Source organism: Anabrus simplex, chromosome 14 (assembly GCF_040414725.1).
Source record: "Anabrus simplex isolate iqAnaSimp1 chromosome 14, ASM4041472v1, whole genome shotgun sequence".
NCBI classification, from domain to species: domain Eukaryota; kingdom Metazoa; phylum Arthropoda; class Insecta; order Orthoptera; family Tettigoniidae; genus Anabrus; species Anabrus simplex.
The window spans coordinates 78,491,136-78,518,962 of NC_090278.1; the positions used below are offsets into that span (position 1 = coordinate 78,491,136).

A 27,827-nucleotide genomic window follows, 5' to 3' on the forward strand; every position below is an offset into this window, starting at 1 on the left:
CACTGAAGGCACAAGAACTCAAGATGTGAGTTAAAGTTTCAGTATCACTTCATCTTCTGCGGTGCTTGCCATCAAGGGACCTTCCCGGTACAGCTCTCACAGGTGAATATTACATGCCATTTTCACTGCATCTCTCAACACTGTAGTAGAAAGGCCATCGTGTTTTCTAACCGTGCGGTTCATGTCTGAATTTCTCACACACGCTCTTTATTTTTCTCATATCCTGACTTTTATCATCTATGTTTAGCTAAGTTAGGCACCTATAAATTTCTTAATCTAGATTTCTACTGGCTTCAATATAATGGTTCACCTCTGTTATAAAGATATTGCAAGCTGTTAATATGCTGAAACAAGGCTATACAACTTGTCCCAAAAATACACTTTATATTTTTGTCTGAGAAATTGATAGAATTCAGGTCTGTTACTAGGAAGGGATAAGATCTCCCCCCAAAGTATTAACAAGTTTATCAGCATTTTGCAGGAACTGCTGTTGTATATTTCCTGCATACAAACAGGTAAGTCAGCAAAGGGCAAACTGAATAATTTATAACTGAAAATGAAGCCAGGGAGAGGATGACAACAAGGTAAGTTTCTTCTTAAGGAGTGTCACTGTTTTCTCAGAATCCAGTAAAAAAACATATTTATGTGATTTCTTAAATATGATTTTCTAAACTCTTTCATGTATATAATATTCAACATCTATTTAAAATACTTAATGCTAAGACTGACCAAGTGAGTTGTGAAGTACTTAATTTAAACAAAAAGAGATATACATACAGGCCTGAATGATTTCATTTCTATTTTGCACATCATCTGCATAGTACTGAGAAAGCAATTATGTGTTCCTTTCATCACTGCAAGTGTAATGAGTAAACCTTTCTTAGAATTCTGTAATTTTATTCATAAATTCAAAATTACATTAACAATAACAAGATGGAAAAACCAAATACTACACATACACAAAATATATTACATTGATGCTCCTTAATTGGGCCAAATATCAGCTGTTTATAGCACACACACAGGACTGAAAGAGGGCACCTGAAAATCACTGAATGTGCAGACAAAATTTGAGCTACAGTTTTCAGGTCATAGGTGGGTTCTAATCATAAAAAGATTACATGCAGAATGTATCCATGAAGCACACACACAAAATTTTTAAACTCAACTGGAACTGCACTATTCAATTGCAAATTAGATTCTCTTGTCCAACTGATATTAAACAGCTCCATATTTTCAAAAATATGTGGGATCTAGTTTCTGTATTATAAATGCTAGTTTCATCAAAAGGGTTTTTAAGTCTCTTCTTAAATTGTCACTATTATCTTACTATTGTTACCTCTATCTGGACTAAGTTTGCATAAAGGAACCATATACATCAGTTAATAATGGATTATCGTAGGACAAACTTTTGAGGTCACTATTTCATGGTTTTAAGACACTTCAAAAGAAATGAACAATCAGAAATACCTTAGCAAAACATCCAAAACTTCAACCACTATCAGGTTATTGATCCTGTATAACAATCTGGACTAAGTTACCAGAGGAACTGAGTGTTGATTGAACCATACATGTGAGGACTGGTCATTCCCAAACTAATAAACACTCCACAAATGGGCAATAGCTGACTCCCCAATGAGCAACTGCATTTTTACAATAGACTGTAATCAATATTATCGAGGAGGCTTCATGATACAGTTTTAAAGTACATGGGATTAACTGATGGGTGACATGCCAAGAGCAGCAGAGTGGATCCGGTTACTGGACAGCAAATTTTGGCCTGCTCAGTGAGATGTACAGGGTGGTTGGAAATAATATGAACTGGCTACATCAGCATTAAAGGGTTGGTCATGCTGATAAATAAGCGGAAAGTAATAATTCTATGTCTCAACCATTTTATCAGCTGCTGAAGTTAGCCAATCAGATCACTTTGCAGGCAAATTGAAATGAGCTTTGCGTGGCATTGTTGCTAAATCTGTATGTGACTTGAGACCGGCATGAGAGGACCAGTAAAGGTACAAAACTATGCCAGGGAAGGGATTTGCATACAGATCTCCGAGCTGACAGGATCCCCCCAAAGCAACTACGAAACAGTGACACTGGCTGAAACCAACGGTGTGTTTGCATTTGAATATGATTTCTCAGCGTGGCTCTCAAGCCGTTCTTTAGTCATGTGCAGATTTAGTAACATTGCTGCACAAAGACCATTTGAATTCACCTGCGAAGCAATCTAATTGGCTAAGACAATGGTACAATGGTGCAAGATATCAAATTATGTTTCTTTATGACAACATACAAGGGGCATTCAATATATAATGCAACATATTTTATTTCTCAGTCAATTTAAGTTTTTAAAAATTGGAATTTTGTTTGGGACATCTTTGAATATTCCCGCTTTGCCTCATAGAGTTTCATTAATTTCCAATAGGTGGTAGCGCTATAACCAGCCTTCAAAATGGCATCTGTAACGGAGGTGCGTACCAGAGCAATCATTCAGTTTCCTTGGCGGAAAACCACAGCGTCACAGATATCCATAGATGCTTGTAGAATGTCTACGAAGACCTGGCAGTGGTCAAAGGTACGATGAGTCATTGGGCGAGGCGTGTTTCATCTCGCATCATTAGGAGCTCAGAATACTTCAGTGAACTGTTCCTCCTCGTGCATCCTACAGCCCAGATCTTGCACCTTGACCTTTATCTGTTTGGCTCAACGAAGGATGTAGTCTGTGGGAAGCATTATGTAGATGATGGGGAACTTATCGATGCAGCATGGCACTGGCGCTGACTTCGAACAGTCGAGTGGTACCATGCAGGCATAGGGGCCCTCACATTACTGTGGCGTAAGACCACAACATTGAACGGAGATTATGTTGAAAAATAAGGTATTGTAGCAAAAGGATCGGGGAATAATATGGTGTACTTGAATCCTCAATAAAACCAACCTGCTCTTAGAAAAAAAGTGTTGCGTTATATATTGAAGTCCCTTCGTAGATTATCATGTTATTTATAAAAATGAGTTACAAAGTGGTGAGAAGACAAGATGAGCTGGAGAGGCTTATGTTACAAGTAGAACTGGCCAACAGCTAGAAACTATGCGTATGATGATGATGATGATGATAAGTTAAAAAATTAATCAGCATCATTTAATTACTAAAATTATAATTTCATCTAATCTTCATAAAAAGACCTAGAAACCAATAGAAAATGAGTGGCCCAGATTATACAAACATCTATATGTAACAAAAACTTTTCAGTCTGTCAAACACACTGCAATCACAATATAAATTGTATTTTTACAGGTATGTTTATAGTGTTATAATTTATATTGTAATTGCAGAGTGTTTGACAGACTGAAAAGATTTTGTTACATTTAACTAAGGCGACACTGAAAAGTATGGCTTCATTCTTAACTAAATATCTATATTGTAAATGTGTAAGAAGGGACTTGATTTTTTTATTCCACCCAAAGAAGTGTTTGCAGCATGAGTGTATAGGATTCATATTTTTTTTTCTGTAAAAATGGTACCATCAGGTCTGTGAGCTGGCCCAATTGTGTACGGGGGTAATGGCCCTGTCCCCTTCTTGAAGGCCAGTTTTGATTCCCAGCCAAGTCAAACTTTTAAAAACCTGGATCTGAAGGCTGGTTTGAAGTCCACTCAGTCTACATCAGAACCGCGAATAATTCAGGAGTTATCTCACTTCAAAACAAGAGCCTTGGATTAAAATATCAAGAATGACAGTTGTGAGAAATCATTGTGACGATTGCACTTACTGATCTGCAAGTATTTGCACCTAGAAATGGTTGCTTGATAGGCAAGGGCCTATTTAGGCTGTTGACCCATTGTGTGGGCATCTACATGGGTTATACGTGAACATACTCTTACTACTTGTGGGTAAGTAAATGAGCATGAAGTTTAGTCCGCTCTAAAAAAGGCTTTTCACAGGTGATGCACACAAATGGTTTCTCATATTGGTGGATGAACAAATGGGATCGGAGATCTGATGATGTGGAGAAAGCTTGTCCACACCACCTACATATATGTGGCTTCCCCCCTGTATGCCTCAACATATGCACATTCAAGGAATATTGGCTCACAAATACTTTTGAACAGGATTTACAGGAATAAAGTACTGTACGACTTTGTAAAGGTAATGGTTTAGAAATATTTTTTTCCGTCTTTACGTGATTAGTCGAGATATGATATTGAAGATGAAAGTGTTTTTTAAATATTTTTCCACAAAAGGGACAAAAATGATGTTTATATTTAACATGTGTTTCGATGTGAGCTTCATGATCTAATCTGCCTGAAGAAATTTTTTGACATATTGTGCAAATGAGCGTCTCATCCCCAGCATCTGTCAGTTGCTTCAAGTGAGAATCTTTCACAGCAAAAGCCGTAGCCTTGTCACAAAAACTACAGTAATACAGCTGGTTATTCCCATTGGTGGACATGCTAGTAAATGCACGGCCACAGGTTGTACAAGCAATTTGTTCTGCTTGTGAATTCAAGAAATTATTTTCAAGAGTTAACTGTGGTGGATACACAGAATGGAATTCATTCATATGAGATTCATTTTGTTCATTCTCGAAGACTACACCACCTTCTTGAAAAGAATTATCCTTGCACTTTACATCGCCTGTCTTGAAAACTTGTGTTATATCACCATTACATTCGAGTGTGTAAGAACTATAACCCACATCACATGTATTGCGGGAATAAGTCGCATTATCAGTGTCAGGTAACATCAACCCCTCAGATTTGAAACTTTGACCTGATGATGACTGACTTTCATCTGCATGGTGCATGTCTTTCATTGTTCCAGAAGTTCCAATACATATATCCCCTTCTGCGGTAATGTAATAATGAACATTACTATCAACTTGTTGGAAAGAAGTCTCTCCCAGATCCCTCGAGTAAACAGTGCTTTCTTGTTTCTTAGCCTCATTCTGGTCCACCCTGCAACGGATAAGGAAACAATCATCACTTAGGAGGCAATCACTTTGTATGGATCACTACTTAATATTTTCACTGCTGTTTAAATTAAGCTTAAATTCAGGAGGTGATATGTTTTCGCTCTTTGAGGGAAGCAGAAGATAAGTTTGAGAGCCTGTACTACAACAGCCTGATAGATGTGTGGTTAAAATTTATGCAGTAGAATGCACATTTATCTGAGAGTTGGGCTGAAAATGCATACTAAGTCTTTAGTTGATATGCAATCTCAAGGAATATTCTCTAGTTTAGGAATGCCAAAAATGATACAGCAGTTGAATCTCTTTCTACCTGGAACTGTGCTCGTATCTGGGACTCTGCTATAAGATTAAAGATGGCTGCATATTGTGATGTATCTGCAAATGCATAACACTATACAAAACAAATTATTATAATGTAATTATGTGAATAATTACAAAATAAATGAAGCCTTCTGTACGGTGATCAAAGAATTTCAACCACTTTCAGAGCTAGCAAGTTGTTGCCATTAAGTAAATGACTTGCATAGAAGCAACAAGTTAACAAGCTTGTGTGGTAGCCATGGTCATTACAGTGCCATCTTTTCGTGCTGCAACACCATTACTTACTGGTTTCAGATCCACTGATTAAATATTTTTTTTACTACCTAAATATTAGTCGTTATTCTTACATCATCGAGAGAACCAAAATTGATGTAAAGAAAGAACAGCATGTGTCCATCTGCAGTCTTCACGTTGATTGGAAAATGACCGAGCTGCTTCTGAGCACATGGCAAGAACCACGTGGCGTTGTTCAGGAAATGTCATTACCTCACCTGATAGCTGCAATTACATCAGACTCTCAGTGGATGCTACCAATGTCAACATGTGGATGAAATACAATGATGATATGGATTATGAAGCAAATTCCAGGAGGAATAAACAACAAGTGAATGACATATCACACCTAGATATCAACCATCTCAGAGAAGAAATAAATTATGGAAATTTGATGAATATGACGTTACGCTCCAAATGTAAATACATAATAAACCATTCACAGAAGGAATAATTCACATTTTTTGGTCATTTAATATTGCAATAAAATTAAAAATTTTACACGGGAAATATAGTTAAGAAAAGGAAACATGAAAGAAAATTGAAAAAAAAAAAAAGCACTTTACTTAATTACAATCTGATAAAAGATGAACTCCTTCCTCTTTCTCACTATTGCTTGTGTCATTCAGATTAATGAGAAGACGACATTCATATTGCACAGACCGTCTGATTCTCAGCATCACAGCTCTTCCATCATCACGTGATGAAAGGCATGGTACATTACAGCCATTACACTTACCAGTCTCGTTAATATTCTGACTTCTACGAGTTTTATTATTATGTGCAACATATCCATTTATCATGCTCCACACCAACTGTATAAAAGTGAAGTTTCTATCAAGCCTTCGTGAGGCTAGAGATTCAACATGGTGGGTCAAGCATGAAGGCATGGGTCCCCTGAATTCCTCGGTGTGAATTGTTTGCTTATATTAGCGACAATGAATCAGTTCTTCTATATTATTCTGACTGAAGGTATATTTTGGACATTGTGCACGTAGGATCGCATTGTGCTATGATCTGGCTAACAAACTATTTTGATGTCTCCTCACAGGCATTCTGCAGTAGCATCAACTAATAAATGTTAACATGAACACGTGCTCATGTTTACACCCTGACTGGTTTTCTCGCTGATGGCAGTATAGGGTACTAAAGGTAGTTGTACACAATTCTTGATCACTGGAGGCACACCAAAAGCTTCAGTTCAATTCCAAGCCTCTCCATGATGCTCATATGGAGTGGTACATTAGGGTGTTGATGGCACTTCTCCATTGTTTACCCTCCGTCCATCAGTCCTCTTCAGTAACTGTATTCCAATCCAGTCTTCTCTTTTTATAATGTTCTTGACAGAGTCGATTCATCTTGCTCTCGGCCTCCATCTTGCCCTCTTTCGTTCTATCTTAGCCTCCAACACTTGTTTTGGTATCCTTCCCTCCTCCATCCTCATAATGTTCAAACCATCTCAATTTATTCTTCTCCATCCTATCACTCAGTTTTCCTACCCCTATCTCTTTTCTGACCTTAACATTTCTTAATCTATCTCCCCTTTTTTTCCTTGCTGTACTCCTCAAAAACTTCAACTCTCACTGGCCTGAACTTACTCTCATATCTTGCTGTCCAAGTCCAAGTCTCTGATGCATATGTTAATACAGGGATATAGTACATCTTGTACATTCTCTCTTTAAATTTCATAGGAACTTCTCCATTCCATATCAGGTTACTTACATTCTGGTAGAACGTATTTCCCGCTTGTACCCTTCTGCTGATCTCCTTACCCAACAATGCATCTTGCATTATTTCACTTCCCATATATTTGAAGTATTCAACAACCTCAAGGTTTTGTCCCCTGATACTAACAATTCCTTTTCCTTCTCTGTTGTCATCACCACTGTTTTCCTCCTCTCCACACAGATTTTCATTCCATATTTCTCAATGTTGTCATTTAAAGCCTCTAGTTGGGTTTGCTCTTCTGTATTGTTGACTCTACAGATTACTATGTCATTTGAAAACATCAATATTTTCATAACCCTGCCATATCTTGCTTCTGTTTCCTTTAGAATTTCATCCATAATCATTATAAACATAGGTGGAGACAAGACACTTCTCTGTCTTAGTCCAGTTTTGTTTCTAAACCAATCTGCTCTCCCTACTGGAGTCTGGACTCAACTAGATCAATTCTTATACATTGCTTCCATTAGTTCCCTTGACTGCCTTCCACCTGCTTTCCTCTCCAGGGTTTCCCACACCTTTTCTCTATTAACACTATCATATGCCTTCTCTAGATCAAAGAAGGCCATCACCAGGTCTTTTTCCATATTCCCACTGTTTTTCCATCAGCAATCCCATGGTAAATATAGGATGTATCCATGGCCTAAACTATCGAAATCCATACTGCTATTCTTCTAAATTTCTTTCCACATAACATACTCTAATATGCAAATCGGTAAATGCTTATACTGAAGAAGAGTAAATTCATTCTATTGTGACCCAGAATTGACTGGTATTGATGCATTAACTCTTTCTGGTCTATCTTAGCCTCTTTTTATTCAAAATACTTTTTTTACTACCTAAATGTTAGTCGTTTTTCTTACGTCATCGAGAGAACCAAAACTGATGTAAAGAAAGCACAGCATGTGTCCATCTGCAGTCTTCACGTTGATTGGAAAATGACCGAGCTGCTTCAGAGCACATGGCAAGAACCATGTGGGGTTGTTCAGGAAATGTCATTACATCGCCGAAATTACGTTCAGGCCGCGCTACGTGCATAGCCCATAGTAAGGTTTGACAATTCACTAAAAATCGAGAATGAGCTATGCACGCATTCTGGTGGTTACATCGTGTTTCTTCATGTATTAGTTACGAGAGTATTTAAGCATATGGCAGTTATATGTCTAAGTCAGAGAATTTACGATATTTTCGATCAACATGCATCAGTAGATGTTGTCAGTCAGTGGCTCTAAGACATGGCTTCTCATGGTAAACATGTGCTTGACGAAAGTGATATTTTAGATATTTTATGATATACCATATTTTATCGCATAAGCTCCCCCCTCGCATATTTCTCTTCCCTACTATTTTCCATCATTAAAAATTATTTTATTAAATATCGTGCATAATTCCCTCTCCTGGTTTGTTCTTATAGGAGCGGCCTTCGAATGACTTGATAATGGACAACAATGAACACAGCGGTACTTGACATAAAAATGTTTCTATTGTCACAACATACTGTAAATTTGAACAGCGAAGTTGCAGACGTGTTTCAGGTCAGTTTGTTACAAGTCGTCATAATGTCGAAATATTCAAACTACACGGCAAAATTTAAATAAATGTGTTATCTTACGTCGATACAAATGGAGTAAAAGCTGCAGGAAGACATTTCTCCGTTGATCCTAATTCAATACGGGATTGGCGGAGACAAAAAGATAAACTTATGGCTGCAAAGGCAAGCTCAAAATCTTTCCATGGGCCTAAAACAGAGAAATATCCTGAAATTGATAATGGTGTAATTGCTTATGTCAATGAACTTCGGAATGATCGTTGTGCTGTTTCTTACAAAATGATTCAGAACGAAGCTTGCGAGATAGCTGCCATGCTCAACATTGACAGAAAGGACTTTAAAGCAAGCATTGGTTGGGTGATTCGTTTTATGAGACGGCAAAATCTCAGTTTATGGAGGAGAACATCTTTGTGCCAGTGTTTAACTCGAGACTACACAGATAAGGTAATCGTGTTCCATCGTTACGTAATAAAAGTGCGACAGCAATATGACTATTTACTTTCTCAGGTTGGTAACGCTGACCAGACGCCAGTGGTTTTTGATATGCCGCACAACACCACCGTTGCTCCAACTGGCTCAAAAAGTGTCCTTGTGAAGACGACTGGAGCAGAGAGTCTAAGATGCACAGCGATGTTGTGCATTAGAGCAGACGGCAATGCATTTCCACCATATGTCATCTTTAAAAGGAAGACATTACCAAAGGAGACTACACCACATGTAATTCACGTACGAGTTCAAGAAAAGGGCTGGATGACAGCAGATTTGATGGTGGATTGGTTGGAAAAAGTCTGGAGAAGACGACCAGGGGCATTGTTACAAAAGAAGTCCCTTCTTGTCCTAGACAGTTTCCGGGATCACCTTGTGGAAGCTGTAAAAGAGAAAATGAAACTGATGAAGTCCCATCCTGTCATCATCCCTGGAGGTTTAACGTCCATTCTTCAACCTTTAGATGTCAACGTCAACAAACCTTTCAAAGAACATCTTCGACGCCTGTATTCAGAATGGATGGCGGCGGGATCTCATCAGCTGACTACAGGAGGCAAGATAAGGAAGCCATCATAACTGACGATCGCGGGTGGATAATCCGGGCGTGGGAGAAAATTAGTGTCGATATTGTTAAGAAGAGTTAAAAAAACTGGAATTTCTTGTGCCATTGACAGTTCCAAGGACGACATGTTGTAGAATAGTGAAAGTGAAGAAGATGATGTGTTACCTGAGCCTGAAAATAGTGATGATAGTGATGAAAGTGAGGCCGCAGAGTAGTGAGAGAAAAGAAACAATGAAACAATGTATTGATGCTCTTCATTGTAGCCTAATGAAACCTTGATATTCTTTTGTGTTAATTGAAAATAAATACCGGTAGGTACCACTTTTTTCACATATCGGTATTACCGTAAATATAACTTTTACCTAATACATCGTTTCTCTTTCTTTCTGAATGCCTAGAAGCACCACTCGCATAATTTCGTCCCTAGTGTTTTCAAGAAAATTTTTCGAGAAAAAAGGGGGGGAATTACGCGATAAAATACGGTATTATAAGTTTATGTGCAAATGAACATATTATTGACATATGAATTCGAAACAACTTCTTACATGTCATTATGACTGGAGTTCATTTTACGGCCTAGAGCATGTTCCTGCGTATTTCATATTTGCGTGCATACGTAAGATTGTCTACATATTAGTAAAGTTGTCTGTTTAGAAGACTGTATTCTATCTTTCTCAGAAGTCTGTTGTGAAAAATGGAACCATAATTTTACATTTGAGTAACTTTTGACAAAATTTATCAATTAAAATAAAATTTCATAAGATCTCCCATTTTCGTTATTGTAATTATTACCATTATTGTTGAAAAATTATTATTTTTATACCGTACTCATTACTGTTGTTGTTTTGTAATTGTAATGCACATTTTATATTAGCAAAATAGGGTAAATATAACAGTATTTAAGAAAACTGTTCTTGCTTAGTTATCAGTCAGACCTTTTCTCCATTCGCATAACATGGTATAATATATAAACAATTTTAAAATCTCATGTGATAGTGCACGACACAAACAGCGCTTTTCAAAACTAGATGCTCAAACAAATACAGAGAAAAAAGAATCATGCAAAAATCTCCTAAAGGTACAGAAATATAATGTTTTAAACATCCTTAAAAATGCCCAGTCCAGAACGTTTGTAAGGGATATTAACGCCCAGACTGGAATGGGTTAATATTAGAGAAGGTGAAATTGGAAATTAACACTTTTTAGAACATAACTAAATGTAGTGTAGACGTTGTTAATGAGCTATTAGCAATGTTCAATGTTCCAAGAAGCAGCAGAAGATGGCATCTCATTCTCAATATTCAATGTTGCAGGAATCAATGCAAAGATTATATTAGAGGCAAATTGTATGGAAACAGGTTGTAAGGAGAAGTTGAAGAATATTTCCTCACAGCTTATGAAAGGCCGGATCCAGAAAAGACAAAAACTGAGAAATCTGCCAGGGGAATTAGCCAGTAAAATGAAGAGAAACAGCTGGAGAACATCCACCTCTGGAGAGCCAGCAGCAAAGAAGATAACAAAAATTCAGCACTGCCACTACTGCCCATGAGGCAAGGGCCGAAAAGCTCGTTACAGGTACACGACTTGCCATGTATCCTTAGATATGCAACATATAAAGACCTTGCTTACACTGGTCGTGAGAGAAGGATGGGCTGCATTTTCCCTTGTGTAAACAATGGATAGATAAACATTTCTTTATGTGATAATCTACTACTTACTGGTTCCTTGGCTGAGTGGTCAGTACAGTGGCCGCCACTTCAGAGCGCCCCAGGTATGATTTCTGTCTGGATCGGGAATATTAACCAAGTTTGGTTAATTCCTCTAACCTGAGAGCTAGATATTTGTGATCACCTCAGTACACAACATCACTTACACACAATATGCCACAGTATTAACAAGCACAAGTGCATGTAATATATTGATGTCAGAAAGGGTATCTGGTTGTAAAACTAAGTTAAAATCTTATAGTGCCAGGACGCTGATCTATTGGCCCCGTGAGCTGCTTCTAAAATAGCCATGGACCAATTTGTTGGCCATATTTTCTTTCACCTGTATTTTCAATTGCTGCTGCACGATATCAGCATACGTAATACACCTGGAAAGATTGAAGCTTTTACACTCTGGAAATATCGATAACATGCAAAACCGATTATAGTGAAGTGTTATAAAATCTTTCTTTTGATACATTGCAAGTTTTGCATGTGGTAGCCCTGCACTCTGTCGCTTTGTGTCGCTTGTTATTTTGCTTGTTTATACGTATGTTTCTTTACCTCCAATAATGTAGATAATGATAAATAAATGAATGATTAAAATATGCAATGTTTTAACATTAAGTGACTCATTAGAGAATAATTAATCGACTGATAAGTGTTCGAAGTAAAGAAGAAGGCTTTGTGTATTTAACCTGTGTGTGCATGATTTTAAAAAAATACATAATTCTTTAAAGATACACTCAAGAATTGCATAAAATGTTAGTTTTTAATTCAAAATTAGCTGAATATTCTCACAAAGGTATCATAACCTTGATAAAAAGTACAGTACACATTTAAACAAAGAAAATGAAAATCTGTTGCAATTATAGTAACATTCATATGTTCTCTATTCACCTGCGTGCTATGAAAAAACATTATCTTGGCATTCTTAGCGCAACCACTACATTACAGCCTGGCATTCAATGGGTTAACCTACATATTTTCAAACTCAAGATAACTGGGAAAATGACAAGAAAGATGATGTATCTACTAAATACAAACACTTACCTGTCAGAAGACTTTGCATTCTTGTCATTCGTGTGAAGTGGAAGTTGTTCTTCATCCTGCAGACAATAAGGGTACACGATAAAAATCATCTTTCAACACAAGGTTCTGAATTATACTTAGGTTCAATAACCTCTTATCAGGTTTGAACTGCCCTCACATTATTGGATTATAATAGGAAACTTCAAACTTCTGTAAGTCTACAGGCCTCTTTGAATTCCATGCTGACTGAGTAGTATTTCAACTTAGAATAGAACTATCACTATACTAGTGCAGGACATTGCTAGTTTGTCATCAAATTAATATTTTTTTCTTTGCTGATGGTTTAATGTAAGAATGGGAAAGAATTGGTTGATGCCTTAATTAAGGTACAGCCCCAACATACAACGGAAAAACAACTTCAGTGCTACTGACGCACAGATACGAACCCACTCCCGAATGCAAGCTCAAAAAACCACGGGATCCTAATCACCTGACTAACTTGCTTAGCTGATGAAAAGTTAATGTTGCACTTAAATTTAACAGAATTTTAATTAGCGGGTGAGTTGGTCATGCAGTTAGGGGTACAGCTGTGAGCTTGCATCCAGGAGATAGTGGGTTTGAACTCCACTGTCGGCAGCCCTGACGATGGATTTCTGTGCTTTCCCATTTTCACACCAGGCTGTACCTTAGTTAAGGCCTCAGCTGCTTCATTCCCACTCCTATGCCTCTGCTATCCCAGCGTCCCCGTAAGCTCTATCTGTGTCAATGCAATGTAAAGCAAATTCTAGAAAAATAACATTTAATTCATATCTCTAAATTTATATGATTATTATTTTAAAATTAAAAGAAATGGCTTAATAAGATAAAATGAGTGGATTTATTGTGAATCCATGAGACATAATGGAAAAAATGTCCTTTTCTGGGTGAACTTGCATGGACTAAATATTACTGTGTATGAATCAGAAAACCTAGAAATAGGCCGTAATATCAATAGATGTAAAAATGTCAGTGGCCAAGAGAGTCATGGACAAAACATCTGCAGAAATGAAAAGGTAAGCACATGATATGGTGGTTTGGAGAGCTGCATCAAACTGGTCAATAGACTGATGACCCAAAAAACAATAATAAAAACTCTGTTACAGTATAAAAATTAAATCTTACCTTTCCATTACCTTCACACCATCCAGATGGTGATGATTCTCTTTCAACTTTTGGGAGTAATGTAGAAATGCCTCCTGTGTCATCACTGTCAGTTTTCAAAGGCAATCCCTGAAATTGAAATATATTTTACAACATGAGAAAATATCTGAGATATAATCACCATAGGCATTCATTGGATTGAAAAGCACAACCATTTAAGGGGATAAATCAACTGGGTTATTCTCACAACTTCTGGCAAAAGAAAAATACATAATTTGGCTGAGTCTTCAGCACATCACCAGGGCAAGTAAGAATAAACAACTGTTTTCAGGTAGATAGCATTTTGTATGATAAAATCGAGTAAGGAGTGTTCTTGGTGCAGCTATGTAAATAGAGATATATAATATTTTCCCTGAGATAATCTTACTACATAGCCTAAGTAGACATGCTGCTAGACAACCCACCCAAAGTCGACCGAGACGCCGTTGACCATATCAGGTTCGAATGAGCGTTAGCAAATGAACTTGGTCGTTTGCAAGCCGCTAAGAGCCATGAATGGCATGAAATTGATAAACTCCCCAGGTAAATCTAATAGAGCTGGGGTCAGAAGAGAACAAAAGTCAACTAAGGAAGGTTGGATAAGAAAAGAAAGCAAGGAAACTGGCACATGTAAGCAGAAGCAATATTAAACTCAGCTACAGACTTCATGGTCAAACCACAATCTCACGATGAGAGCCTCTGGGGTTACTTTAATCAAATTACCTCTTAAGACATGACTGCCCCCACACATAACGGAGGATCTATGTTAATAGAGCCAATGTCTAGCTCCTTGGCTGAATGGTCAGCACAATTCTCTTCGGATCAGAGGGCCCTGGGTTCAATCCCCGGCTGGGTCGGAGATTTTCACCTTAAATGGTTAATTCCGTTGGCTCGGGGACTAGCTGTTTGTTCTGTCCCCAACATCCCTGAAACACACCGCACATAACACTACCCTCCACCACAATACCATGCAGTTACCTACACATGGCAGATACCACCCACACTCATCGGAGGGTCTGCCTTACAAGGACTGCACCTGGCTAGAAATAGCCACATGAAATTATAATAGAGCCTATGTTCTATATTAGCAGAGCATCAGCCTCTGCACCAAGCAGCCCATAACAAGGAAGAAAACATTGGATTTTCTTTTACAAATTCAACTGTTGAAATTTTCTTCAGTATTGAAGACATCATTGAACATAGTATTCTCCAACTTATAGTTACAGAGTGTTTTTGACCCTGTTGTAAATTATGCAAGAGAATTTTTTTTATGTGCAGTCCAGAAGGTTTATTTTCATTATATTACTACAGACAAGTTAAAATTTTACTTACACAGCTGTGGGACTGTTCTGTATCTGCCGGCCACTCTGGTTCACATTTAATAAAGATTGTTTCCTCCATAATTTACAGCAAACTAGAAACAGAAAGCACAGGAGTGTAAGTATTCATCAAGAAGACAAGAAGTTAAAAAGGAAGGTATTACTCATTCGAAATACAATTGCACTTCGACGAGGAGCCATTAATGCTTGTTTTTAAGAGTCATTTTTGTCATATTTAAGATGTGACAAGAATTTTCAATAATTCACAAGTTTATTTATCAAATTGCTTGCAATACTTGACAAGTGTTCAAAAGTATTGACAGTGAATTAGAATGTGTTCTAATTGAACAAAGAACTGTCATATTTTTGGCAGAATTGACCAGTGTTATTTGAGTATTAATGGTTTATGCCAGGCCACAAGGCATGCTGGGGTTGCCAGATCAAAAATCAAAAGACCAAAAATTGTTTTGTCTTCATGGCCAATGGATGTTGTGGCTGTATTAATTGCTAAGTACGTAGAGTACCACAATAAAATGGCAGCATATGAGGAGACTGCAAGACAAATATCTCAAGGAAGCGAACAGCTTTTATGTTTATTAATGTACAGTAGGTAAACACTATCAACAATATTTAATCTATTATGATCTTCACATATCATTATGGAATTCCTAATATATTTTCATGTAATAAGTTATCAATTTCTGTTGCACTGCTATCATTTTTATTCAATTTATGAGACTAAATGTAATATAATATAACCTGTGCAAATGATGTTTTGGTACCAAACATACTGCAAAAATGATGCTGAACATAACCATTTCAATATATTTCCCATACAAGTGACAGATTATAGCATGTTTATCTTCCTTTTTTTCTTTAGGAGCATATCCCACAGCTAGTCAAAGAACCACAACTGCTGCTTGCCTTCCCTCGATGGTAAAACAAAATATGAAACATTGCTAAATCTTGTCAAACTTTCAGTAAATTTGAACAATCTTATGACAAAACTTGAGAGTTTTTCTTGTGAAGTATCGAATTGAAATAAAAATTTGATAGTGTACAACAGGCATAAGCGTTTGTTAGATGACAGCCGACAGGTCAGTGGGCCGAGTACAGCCACCACACGAGTCTCATTATTACCAACATGACAAGATGAATTTGCAGAGAAGCATTTTTAAGGGCTACAAAAGTAAAAGCATATATAAATTATAAACATAAACATTTTCCACCTATTCAATACATAGTTTAATTTACACTACGTGTATTTACATTACATGGGTTGCTTGGGACTAGTTTCAACCCTAATTGGGGTCATCATCAGCCATATTAAAACAATACACAAACATTTGACGAATTCCTAAAACATGTTTCTAATGAGCAGTAAAAACACTATGAAACAATTATACAATTAACACTATGATGTATGGTTGAATTAGGCGACGTGCTATGGTGCTAAAAATGTTGCATATGAAAGTGAAACATTACGTGTGACAATAGGTAAGCCATATATAATACAAGTACACAAATATGTTAAAAAGTCTGGGTATAGAAGTACAAATGAGATGCTCTATGTTGTGGATCGACCTGAGTCGAAATTTTAAACACATGGTGTTTCAGATAGAATTCAGTAGGTCCTGGTAATACATTATGTTTGTGGACCGAGTACTATGGTACCAAGAATGAACACAATATAACGTGAAACTTATAGTAAAAGTATACAAGTATGTAAAAATGTTAGAGTAACAAATATGTACATGATTCTCTCTAGAAGAATCTATGAGGAGTTGATTACACACTGTATCAGCTTAAGCAGAAATTTTGAACTTGGTGTATTAGGTAACCAAGCTATGTTGATATGGCTGCAAGACTGATTATTAGAATTGTGCAGACTGAATACGAAGATTTAGAATTCTTCTGGAGTTGTAAGTAGACACTGTGCGTGGTGAAAATGGTAACTGTAATAAGTCCTTTTGCATAGTTTTAGATTGGATAATCCTCGGTATAGTTGTACTTTGATTTCTTAATGATTTTTTCTAATTGTGAAATATTTGATAGAGACATTTCTTTGCTAGATGTAGTAATTACAATGTTCCTATTTCAGCTGTTGGAATGGCGCCAGTAAAAGCTTCCAATTCGAACAATGACAGACTGGAACTTACTAGGATGGTTGACAGATGTTTACACAGTGATGACGAAGATGATGTTTCCTTGAATCCAAATGTTTACCCAGGTACATTACAATGAGAACAATTAGATACAGACAATATCGCTCAATTAGACAATGTGCATGTTTTGGAGGACTATGAGACAATTGTACTTGAACTTTCTGATAACAACGAATTCAGCGATTTTATTCAGGACATTGATCGGTCAGTTAGTGAAGATATCCAATTGGACAAACTAAATCCAAATCATGCGCTGATTGCCAAAAAGCGTACATACACTGAACTTTAGTGCCCTCAAATCTTGGAAACATTCATACCTGCTGTCAATGTTATTAGTGATAAAGTTATACCTGCTGGGCTGAGTGGCTGAGACGGTTAAAGCGCTGGCCTTCTAATCCCAACTTGGCAGGTTCGATCCTGGCTCAGTCCGGTGGTATTTGAAGGTGCTCAAATACGACAGCCTTGTGTCGGTAGATTTACTGGCACGTGAAAGAACTCCTGCGGGAATAAATTCTGGCACCTCGGCGTCTCCGAAAACCATACAAGTAGTTAGTGGGACGTAAAGCAAATAACATTATTAAGTTATACCTGTCTCAAGTATTACTTTAAACAATGAAAGTAATGTAATCGATCAGGCCAGTAATTTTGGGAAAAATAACATAAGAGTGGTTTGTGATATACCAAGTGAGCCAATGAGGAAAAGTAATTCAAGAGAGACTGGAAAACGCCTCCAAGGTAAATGTATTTTCACTGTACAAAGGAAATTGCAATGAAAAATCAGTCGTAACACGGGAAAGGAGTATATCACCAGCAAGGGAAAACTGATTTCGGCTAGGGTATCAAGGCCTCTTAAAAAGTGTCAAATGGGGTACCGTGCTAAGTGGAATAGACAATGGTTGGAAATATTCCAGTTAAAAATGTTATCTTTGAGGAGTACTTCGATTTAGGTGACAGAAACAAGAGAAAGGCATATGTAAATAGCATAGTTGATTCTAGTCCACCAAAAACAAGTAGGAAAAGGGCCGTTGAGCCAGAGCAACAGCATAACAGATCTGTTACAAATCTGTTTCATTTCAAGATTAATGGTGAATGAGTACAAGTTTGTAGGCAGTGTTTCGTGGACACACTCTGTGAAACTAATATGTTCATAACACAAGCTTTAAGAGATCATGGTAAAACTGTGTCAGGAGTGACAAAAGATGATCAGAAAGGAAGAAAACCATCTGCAAATATAACAAGTGCTGCACGGTTAGAACAGATAAGAAAACATATTCACACATTTCCCTTGTAAAAGTCACATTATACCCGCCGTAAAAGTGATAAAACTTACTTGCCTTCCTACCTTAATCTGCAAATGATATACAACCTTTTCAAAGAAACTGAGGGTAATCCTGCATCTAGATCAGTATATGAACAAGAATTTCATAAGTTGAATATTTCATTCAAATAACCTATAGTAGACACGTCATAAGTGTTATGTGTTTCATACAAAGAAAACACTTGCAAAACATGATTCTAAACGCAATGAAATTGAGCAGGATATCTACCTCCATCGTGCAGAAGCAGATAATGCGTACACATGAAAATCAGAAGATAAGCTTCTTGCTAAACATGGTGATTCATTGAGATGTCAATCAATCAATCAATCAATCAATCAATCAATCAATCAATCAATCAATCAATCAATCAATCAATCAATCAATCAATCAATCAATCAATCAATCAATCAATCAATCAATCAATCAATCAATCAATCAATCAATCAATCAATCAATCAATCAATCAATCAATCAATCAATCAATCAATCAATCAATCAATCAATCAATCAATCAATCAATCAATCAATCAATCAATCAATCAATCAATCAATCAATCAATCAATCAATCAATCAATCAATCAATCAATCAATCAATCAATCAATCAATCAATCAATCAATCAATCAATCAATCAATCAATCAATCAATCAATCAATCAATCAATCAATCAATCAATCAATCAATCAATCAATCACTACTGATCTGCATTTAGGGCAGTCGCCTAGGTGGCAGATTTCCTACTGTTGTTTTCCTAGCCTTTTCTTAAATGATTGCAAAGAAATTGGAAATTTATTGAACATCTCCCTTGGTAAGTTATTCCAATCCCTAACTCCCCTACCTATAAACGAATATTTGCCCCAATTTGTCCTCTTGAATTCCAACTTTATCTTCATATTGTGATCTTTCCTACTTTTAAAGACACCATCCAAACTTATTCGTCTACTGATGTCCTCCCACACCATCTCTCCACTGACAGCTCGGAACATACCACTTATTACATGTAACCAATCTCATGATTAGGCCCGTATTGAAATTTGCTATAAATGCTTACAATATCGTGATTATTTTAATCCACCTATTCAATACAAATTGGCTTTATGTTGCTAGTTCATAATATTACAACATGAATTTGCAAGGACATGTTTCGCTTTATTTACAAGCATCTTCAGCCTACACAATTGTCTCAAGGTTTAAGACCTATCATATTTGGATTGTTTTTACAATTTTTTTTTTTTGCTAGGGGCTTTACGTCGCACTGACACAGATGAAGCCATGAATTGGTTAAGAAAATTGAATATTCAGCTTTAATTGTACTGCAGGTAGTCACTGAACAGTCCTAATTAGTAAATATTTAAATTTACTACTAATTTGCACATATTGGTACCATCATAAATGTGTATTCTTTAGCCATACCAAATAAAAGCCCTACTACCCAGGCAGGTCCCATAAGTATGTCGTCATAGCTGTGCCGGTGGATTCTGGCCCCGTTGATACCAATGGACTGAGCCAAGATAAAATCTTGAGATCAAAAGGCCCGCTCTCTGCAATCTGAGCTATTCAGCCCAGATTGTGGCAAATAACTGTAACGGTGGTGGTGATGACTGGTATTTTAAGGCAAAAAAAAAAAAAAAAAAACAACCAACCAGTGATTTGTGTAATGTGGAACCATTGTCACTGAAGAGGCATACTACGGAAATGAGGAGTGAGGTAGTTTCCCATTGCTTTCCTCACTGAGCCAGATGTTGCTATTGCACATCAGTCTGCCAAGCCCACTGAAATGCGTGCACCAACCGACCCTATGAGCGACATTTTCATACCATTCATAGCAGGGACTGGCTGCATTAGGAATGGCATTACTAGCGTCACTCATACCTCAGCCACACTCATATTGTCAAAGCCAAGTATAAGACTGAGACAGGTCAATGAAAGTAACAATTTTATTCTAGCCCATACCAGAAGATACAGTGCACTGTAAACACTATATCTTGCCAGCAAAGGCCTATCTTTGGATATGGATTTGAAAATTTCAACATCTGACAAGTTCATCGCTTACCTTATAAAACAACACAGCTGGAAAATGAGGAACAAGAATTAGGGGTGCCAAAAGTAGTTTTCAATTCTCCCACTAGGATTGGCTATCTAATACAGAAGTTTTAAATATCTTCCTACGTTCGCCATAGTTCTTGAGGTAAGTGCTTGTGAAAATTTGCTAATATATAGCCAATAATAATAATAATAATAATAATAATAATAATAATAATAATAATAATAATAATAATCATAATAATAATAATAATAATAATAATAATCACTGTATGCCTTGCCTACCCTGTGCAGACATTTATGGAGATAAGATCTGAAGGGTTGAAACATCCCCTAGTCTTACTAGTTTTTATGAGTGTACATCTAACATGTATCTAATACTATACAGCATAGATGGACCAATACAAAATAATATATTCTTTTAAAGAGTTGTGCAGTAAAAAGTGCTAAAAACAGAACTTGGATTAAAGAGAAAAGTTGTCCACTATGGAATATTTTCTAGGTCCCAGCGAAGCTTACAGCATCTTGTTTTCACTGTTGTATTAAGGGGAAACAGAAACATGGAAACAGAAATAAAAAATGAAAACATTGTTTAAAATCTACTTGTAAAATGTGGAAAATATTAGGAACTGATGTTGTCCTTCATACAGTATGCATCAATTTCTGGTGCTGGTATGATCAAAGTCATTGTTTGGACAAACTGATGCTTGTGTTTGGAGACGATGCTAATACAGATGCTGAAACAAATTAAGTGCTTGAAAACACTATCTGTGTCCAGCAAGAAACATCCCCTGCAAGGGAGAGAACTTCATTTGAATTACAAGGGTGGCCCAGAAAATAATTCACCACAATTTTTTTCTCAGCCCCCAACAATGGTACGGATGTGAAACGTTAGATATGAATCTTTGAAGTTTTCGGAGTGAGTGTGCAAAGTTTCTGCTCCTTCTGACAGACTGCTTACTTAGAGCAATGGCATCTGTATTGCCATTGAATTTCTCACTGCAGAGCAAAAAATGGTTGGAAACATTCAGAAACATTTATGAGCAGTTTATGGAACACCAGCAGTCAACAGAAGTACAGTTAGTCTCTGGGCACAGAGGGTGAGACAATCTGAAAGCGGTTTGCAGTGGTCGGGGAGGATACCCATGACTGTCACACCTGACAAGATGCAGCATACTGATGTGCTCATTCGTGAGGACCGACACAGAACGACTCGGTATTTGGTGCAGGAGCTGTCAATCAGCAAAGAAAGTGTACGTGTAATCATTAGTGTTCTTGATTATGCAAAAAAAAAAAAAGGAAGTGTTTACGATGGTTTCTGCACCGTCTTATGGAGGAACACAAAAGTCTCAAAAAAAACATTTCTTCTGAGTTGCTGCAATATTATGAAGCTGAGGGGGCAAACTTTCTAGTCCTGGATTGTGATGGGCGATAAAATCTGGGTTCTCTATTTGAGCCCAAAACAAAACTGCAATCAATGGAATGGCACTGTCCTGACTCTCCACAGAAGAAAAAATTCATAGCAACTGTTTCCGCTGGTAAAGTCATGATGACGAAGAGGTGATTCGCAACAGAGAAGAAATGCCTTCATGAACAGAACAAGGAGGGGTACTGACAGGGCATACATACCCTTGTGTCTCGCTGGAGAAAGACCACATAACGGGAAGGAGATTACGTGGAAAAATAGGGAGTGTAAAAGAAACATAATTCTTTCTTGTGTATAAGTTACATTGTGTTCAATAAATAATTGTTGAAGAAAAATGTGGCGCATTAGTTTCTGGGCTAGCCTCGTATAAACAACTGAACGACACACAACATTTTCAAATCAGCTACAGCCCTGCTAGCAGTGAAAAAGGCTGAGAAAGAAGAGGAGACAGAAGAAAAAGGAGAAGAGCAAGAAGATGAAGACCAAAACCAGACTTGAAACCACAAACAGGGCCACAATGCTTTCGTAATGTAAAGTAATACACCATTAAATATAACTCTTCCATTGTTCTTAACTTATGTACTCAGCTTGGGACTGCTTTAAAAAGACACAACTAGAAAGAAGAGAAAACAAGTTTCTTTGGTATGTGGAAGAAAGCTTGGTGTTGTGAAGTAGTGTATAGTGTTCTAGGATGGAAATAAGTTTTACTGTGTTTTTAAAAACTTTTAAGTCAATCTGAAACGAAGTATGAAATTCATTACTTGTCTGTTACCTTGATGAGAAGTTGCCCAACACCACTTATTTTTAACTTCCTTATCTTTCGGAAAACTGTAAAATTAAATACCCCTTCCTCTAGATATCTTTGATGTACAATAAGGAACAATACAGTATACCATTCCTCAAAGTATTAGCCAATGTTTACATTAAGCAAAGATAAAAATTTAACATTGTAAGGAAGTAGAAATGATACAGTCCAGCCCCGCGATGTAGGGGTCAACGTTACTGCCTGTCGCCCGGCAGCCCTGGGTTTGATTCCTGGCCGTGTCAGGGGTTTTTAATTGCAATGATTAATATCCCTGGCCTGGGGACTGGGGGTTTGTGACGTTCTTAATCTTCCTTTCCTCACACACAACATTCCATATTACCTCAATTCCAATTACACGCAGGTTCATACAATTTGGTACCAGTAGGGGCAAAAGATCCACATGGGTCGACATCCCGAACAAATAGCATTTTTTTAAAAAAAGAGAAAGAAACGATGCAAATCTTACATGTAATTCACTTCAGACGAGAGATGTGTTTACTGAAATGTCCAGGAATCTACCAGCCCTTCCCCAGAAGTACATTTTTCTAATAATGTAATAAAGAGCATCACACAGCATTCTTCATTGCTGAAGTAGATACTAGCATTGCTATTGGCTGACAAAAAATAGTTGTGATGTCATTCCCAGGAATGATGAGAATTAAATTCTGTTACCAACCCCAGCTTTAACCCTTTCCCACGGACTATCTTTGACTCACTGTCTGGCAAAACCTAGAGTAATAATTTGCTTGTCGGGTATAGTTGTGGAGTACCTTCACTAAATAATTTATTCTGTAAAAACCACTGAGGATATCACTTTCAAATTTTGTAACAACGGAAAATAAACTCGAGTTATACTAAAGGAGAATCCAATATGGTGCATAATGTTAAATTGCTTGTTCTTGATGTCAGTCTGAATTGCCGGACCTGATGGGGCTCTTATTTTCTTGGTGGTGCAAGAACTCACCCTGAATCTCAAAATTTATTTCATTTTCAGGATCCGTCGGATGAAGATATTTAGATAGCAAATCATTCTTCCGCTCGGACATACAAATTAATAATAATTTATCACTGAATGGGTTTGGAAAATAAATTGGCATTAGTTGGAATATTATGTAATTAAGTAGAGGCTCATAGTCTGAAACAGAATTAACTGGAGAATTAAAACTGATAATTATGTTTTGTAGAAGTAGGCCTAATATTTTAAAAGGAGACAGTACCTGAATGAACATTTCCTGTCTTGTGCCGTATTTCGATTTCCCGAGATTCATATCCTGTCCCAAATGCTTCCCATACTACTTTTATTATCATACCTACAACTTCAAACTCACTACCATTGCATTTGTCAACATACTGGTCTAATTTCTAACAAATATCCTCCGCACTCAACTGGTTATGAGCAACCATGTTGCTGCAATGTGTTTACATTCAGTCAGCTGTCTGTTCTATCCAAGAAAACATATAAAAGAACACTTTATTTTAGGATTCCATGCATGCCAGTTGTATCTAGGAAGCTTAGGGAATTCACTGGTTCAAAAAAAAAAGTTATATGTTTAGCAGACAGATGGCAGAGGAAGTCAGTTTGAAAATCGAGTGCGCTTTACTACGCAACCCGCGGGAGACTGTGTGTGACTCCAGTAAGCTTTACTACGAAACCCGCGGGAAAGAGTTAAATACCTGGGAAATGTAATAGAAGAAAATGGAGGATGGAAATCAAAAAAAGAGGAAGGCAAACAAATCCTTTAAGAGTGTGAGAGGATTGATATGGAACAGGGATGTACCACAGAGATGTAAAGGAATTATCTACAAGACTTATTTTGTGCCAATTTTTGATGCATGGATCAGAAACGAGGGTAACGAAGGAGAGGGATAAAAGTGCAATACAAGCAGTAGAAATGAGATTTGAAAGGTATTGAGTAGGTTTAACAAGATTGGACAGAGTAATAAATTACAGAGTTTGAGAAATGGTAAATGAGGTACCCCTACAGGAATGATAGAAAAATCAAGGCTACAGTGATATGGACATGTCAAGAGAATGGGAGAGGAGAGGATACCAAGAAAGATGTTAGAAATGGAGTTCAAGGGAAGGAGACCTAGAGGAAGAGAGAGTGGAATGGTGAAAAGAACAGCACCGAGGCAAGAGGAGGGAACTGGACGGAAGTGACAGAAGAAAAGTGGTGGATGGGGAGAAAATAATGGAGAGGCTTATGTTCCAAGTAGACCCAGCCTGTGGTTGGAAACTGCTCCAGATGATGATGATAATGATGACCAACCCCAGCATTATAAAAGCACCCTTAAAAGATCATGTAAAGGAGCATACTGTCCACATGGCAAGAAAAAGGTCATTTAGTACTTTTCTGAGTTCCTACGCAGACAGGTTGGCAGCCTTGTGAACTACCCCATTGTGTCGTTCACGAGAAGGAAACGAACAACAGTCTCTCTGTGCATAGATGTTTGTGACACAACTGGTGACCCATGGTACTAATACTACATGGCATGGGATATAGTGATGGGTAAAACCAGTCCATTTGTATGAATTACTTCACTCATTCAAATGCCTTAATGTGAGTCGTTTAAATTAAGTTGTTTGTTTATGAAGTCATGAAGTCCGACGAAGCTTCTCACTATGTCAATCACCTGTGACATAGTGCCTCACTCACTCGATAAAGCTTCATAATACGTAATAATATTATCAACAGAAGGCAGAGTCATGTAATTATGGATACCCCATGGCTTACCCTCTTACAGCATCTAGATGATGGTTAATAGGGACAAGGAAAAGATAGAAGACTGTCTTATAGAAAGAAGGAAATACATGTAAGAATACAGTTGACAGGTAAGATAGGCCTGTGACTGAAGGGGTAATGAATGATGCAGATAGTGGAAAGGAAGAGAGCAGGTGATAGACAAACCAAATGAGTTGTGAATCTTATGAAGTGTTTGAACTACCAGTTCATTTAAATTGAATGGTTAGTTTACACTTCATACGAGTGAAGCGTTCATTTTGAACGAATCATTTACAAGCTACGCAATCACTAATGGGATATAGTTATCATAAAATACGCCCTGAGAGGCATGTGAAAATATTTATACTGTCTGCACCGTTAGCACAATTTTATGTTTAACAAGCGTGCACCTAGCGGCAAAATGATGTGTTACACAAACACGAAAGAGAACCAGTTTCACGGGCAGCGTGGCCTTGTTTTCCCCAGCCTTCTGTTATAACATAAGCTACATTCAAGTTACATCATCTAACCTGCAGGGTTAAATCACATTTTAACTTTATAAGCTCGAACTGAAGCTCTGGAAGACAATGCGATACTGAGCATGGCAAATACATGTGGGAAAATGTCTACTGCCAGGCAGTGGCCCAGTAGGGATTGGGAGTTGGAGGGGTTATGAAGCAAGAGAAAAAAGCATAGCAAATAAAAATGAACCGCAGATCACGTTTTCGCTGCGAATACTGAAATTCCTGGAGCTACCAACACTCCTCCTCGTGATGAGACAAACAATGACGTGTAACGACTATAGCAATACCGTGCGACAATTTATTCAACATTACATCACGTGCAGAAAATAAAGCCACTTACTAAATTATAAAATGTACACCGTGGGACATATTTTCACCAGTCTTACAAGTTCATAGTTTAAATAACCTATGAACACAGGTGAAAAGTTGAACTTCGCGGCTACCCCTCCCCGTACAAGTTCTCGAAATAATACTTGGTTAATGGCGGTAAAACGTGCAGCTCGAAAGCAAACTTATTCTCTTAGTTTTGAATGTCAAGAATTTGCAGTAACCTCCTACATGTTTAGTTGTTCTATACACTATACTCGGCATGCTAAGATTGCTGGAATATCAATACTAATTGCTAATCTTCGTATTGTTACATCTGTAATTACACCTGCCATTTAGTCTGATTATGAACAGACAGAAGTCGAAATCCCAACAGAACCGTTGCCTACAGAACCAAGAGTTAGATGAATAAAAATAACAAAGAGTATTTCTTCACATTATGTAATACTGTACATCGATACCTTTTAACAAAATTGTAACTCACATTATGCCCAAAGGAACGATAACTGTCGTTTGGAAGTGGCTTAATGGCTTACACGTAGTGGCGATAAAAAGTTAACAAAACCAGATGCACTACCTCCATAACCTAATGGGCCATATCAAAGAGTTCACAGTTAGTTATTATAAAAAGAATCTACTAGTCCAATCTTCTTTTAAAAGAATCTTATGAATATGCAAAATATTCACTTAAGAACATGTTAGGTGATATTAAATTCGTCAATATTACTACATACCTTTCAGAATGTATGTGACTTTGTTTTACAACTTGAAATATTGTTTGAAATAACTAATCATGAGGCTGTATCTTCTCGGCAACCCTTATGTAAAGGCAATTATCGGTATCCATTTTTGGATTTCTCTCTCACTCCCTCTCTGTGCGAGTAATTTCGATTTGACTTTCAGAAATAGTAGTCCATGGCATGTAACATTTGTGCATTCTATATTTTTTTTTCTTGCGTTGACTGTGTTTAATAAATGTTCAACTTTTTGAAACAATCATACAATAATATTTGTTTCACTTTTATAAAAACAATACTAATCATTTGCTATCGTTAGTAAAGCCAAAGCTATGGCCAACTCGATACGTAGTTCTGGCCTGTTACACTTGACAGTTCCATAAGCCTAATTCACACGGGGATAGTTTACTGGAGTCGAGTACTTGAAGCAAGTCAACTTTCCTTGTGTGAATTACCAATGCAATTAGAATGTATTATTATTTAAACTGTCTACTTATATCACACTTGCTTATATACAAATGTAAGTACTATACATGTCTTGAGAAAACAAATTCTCTTCTTCAGCTTGTTAGTAAAATCACATGTATCAAAGACCTTATTTATAATGAAGTATGTGCCGACAGATTGCGGACAAA

At 37.1% G+C, this 27,827-nt stretch overlaps 1 protein-coding gene across 1 annotated transcript; it reads right to left on the reverse strand.

The window, feature by feature from the left end:
• Positions 1 to 901: 901 nt before the first annotated feature.
• LOC136885774 (zinc finger protein OZF) lies at positions 902 to 27,690 on the reverse strand. The gene is made up of 5 exons (XM_068230425.1): positions 27,190 to 27,690; positions 15,137 to 15,218; positions 13,787 to 13,894; positions 12,647 to 12,702; positions 902 to 4,957 (listed from the first exon to the last, which is right to left on the reverse strand). Exons 2-5 carry the CDS (start codon positions 15,203 to 15,205, stop codon positions 3,883 to 3,885), a joined length of 1,308 nt encoding a protein of 435 aa, XP_068086526.1. The 5' UTR covers positions 15,206 to 15,218; positions 27,190 to 27,690; the 3' UTR covers positions 902 to 3,882.
• Positions 27,691 to 27,827: the final 137 nt, after the last annotated feature.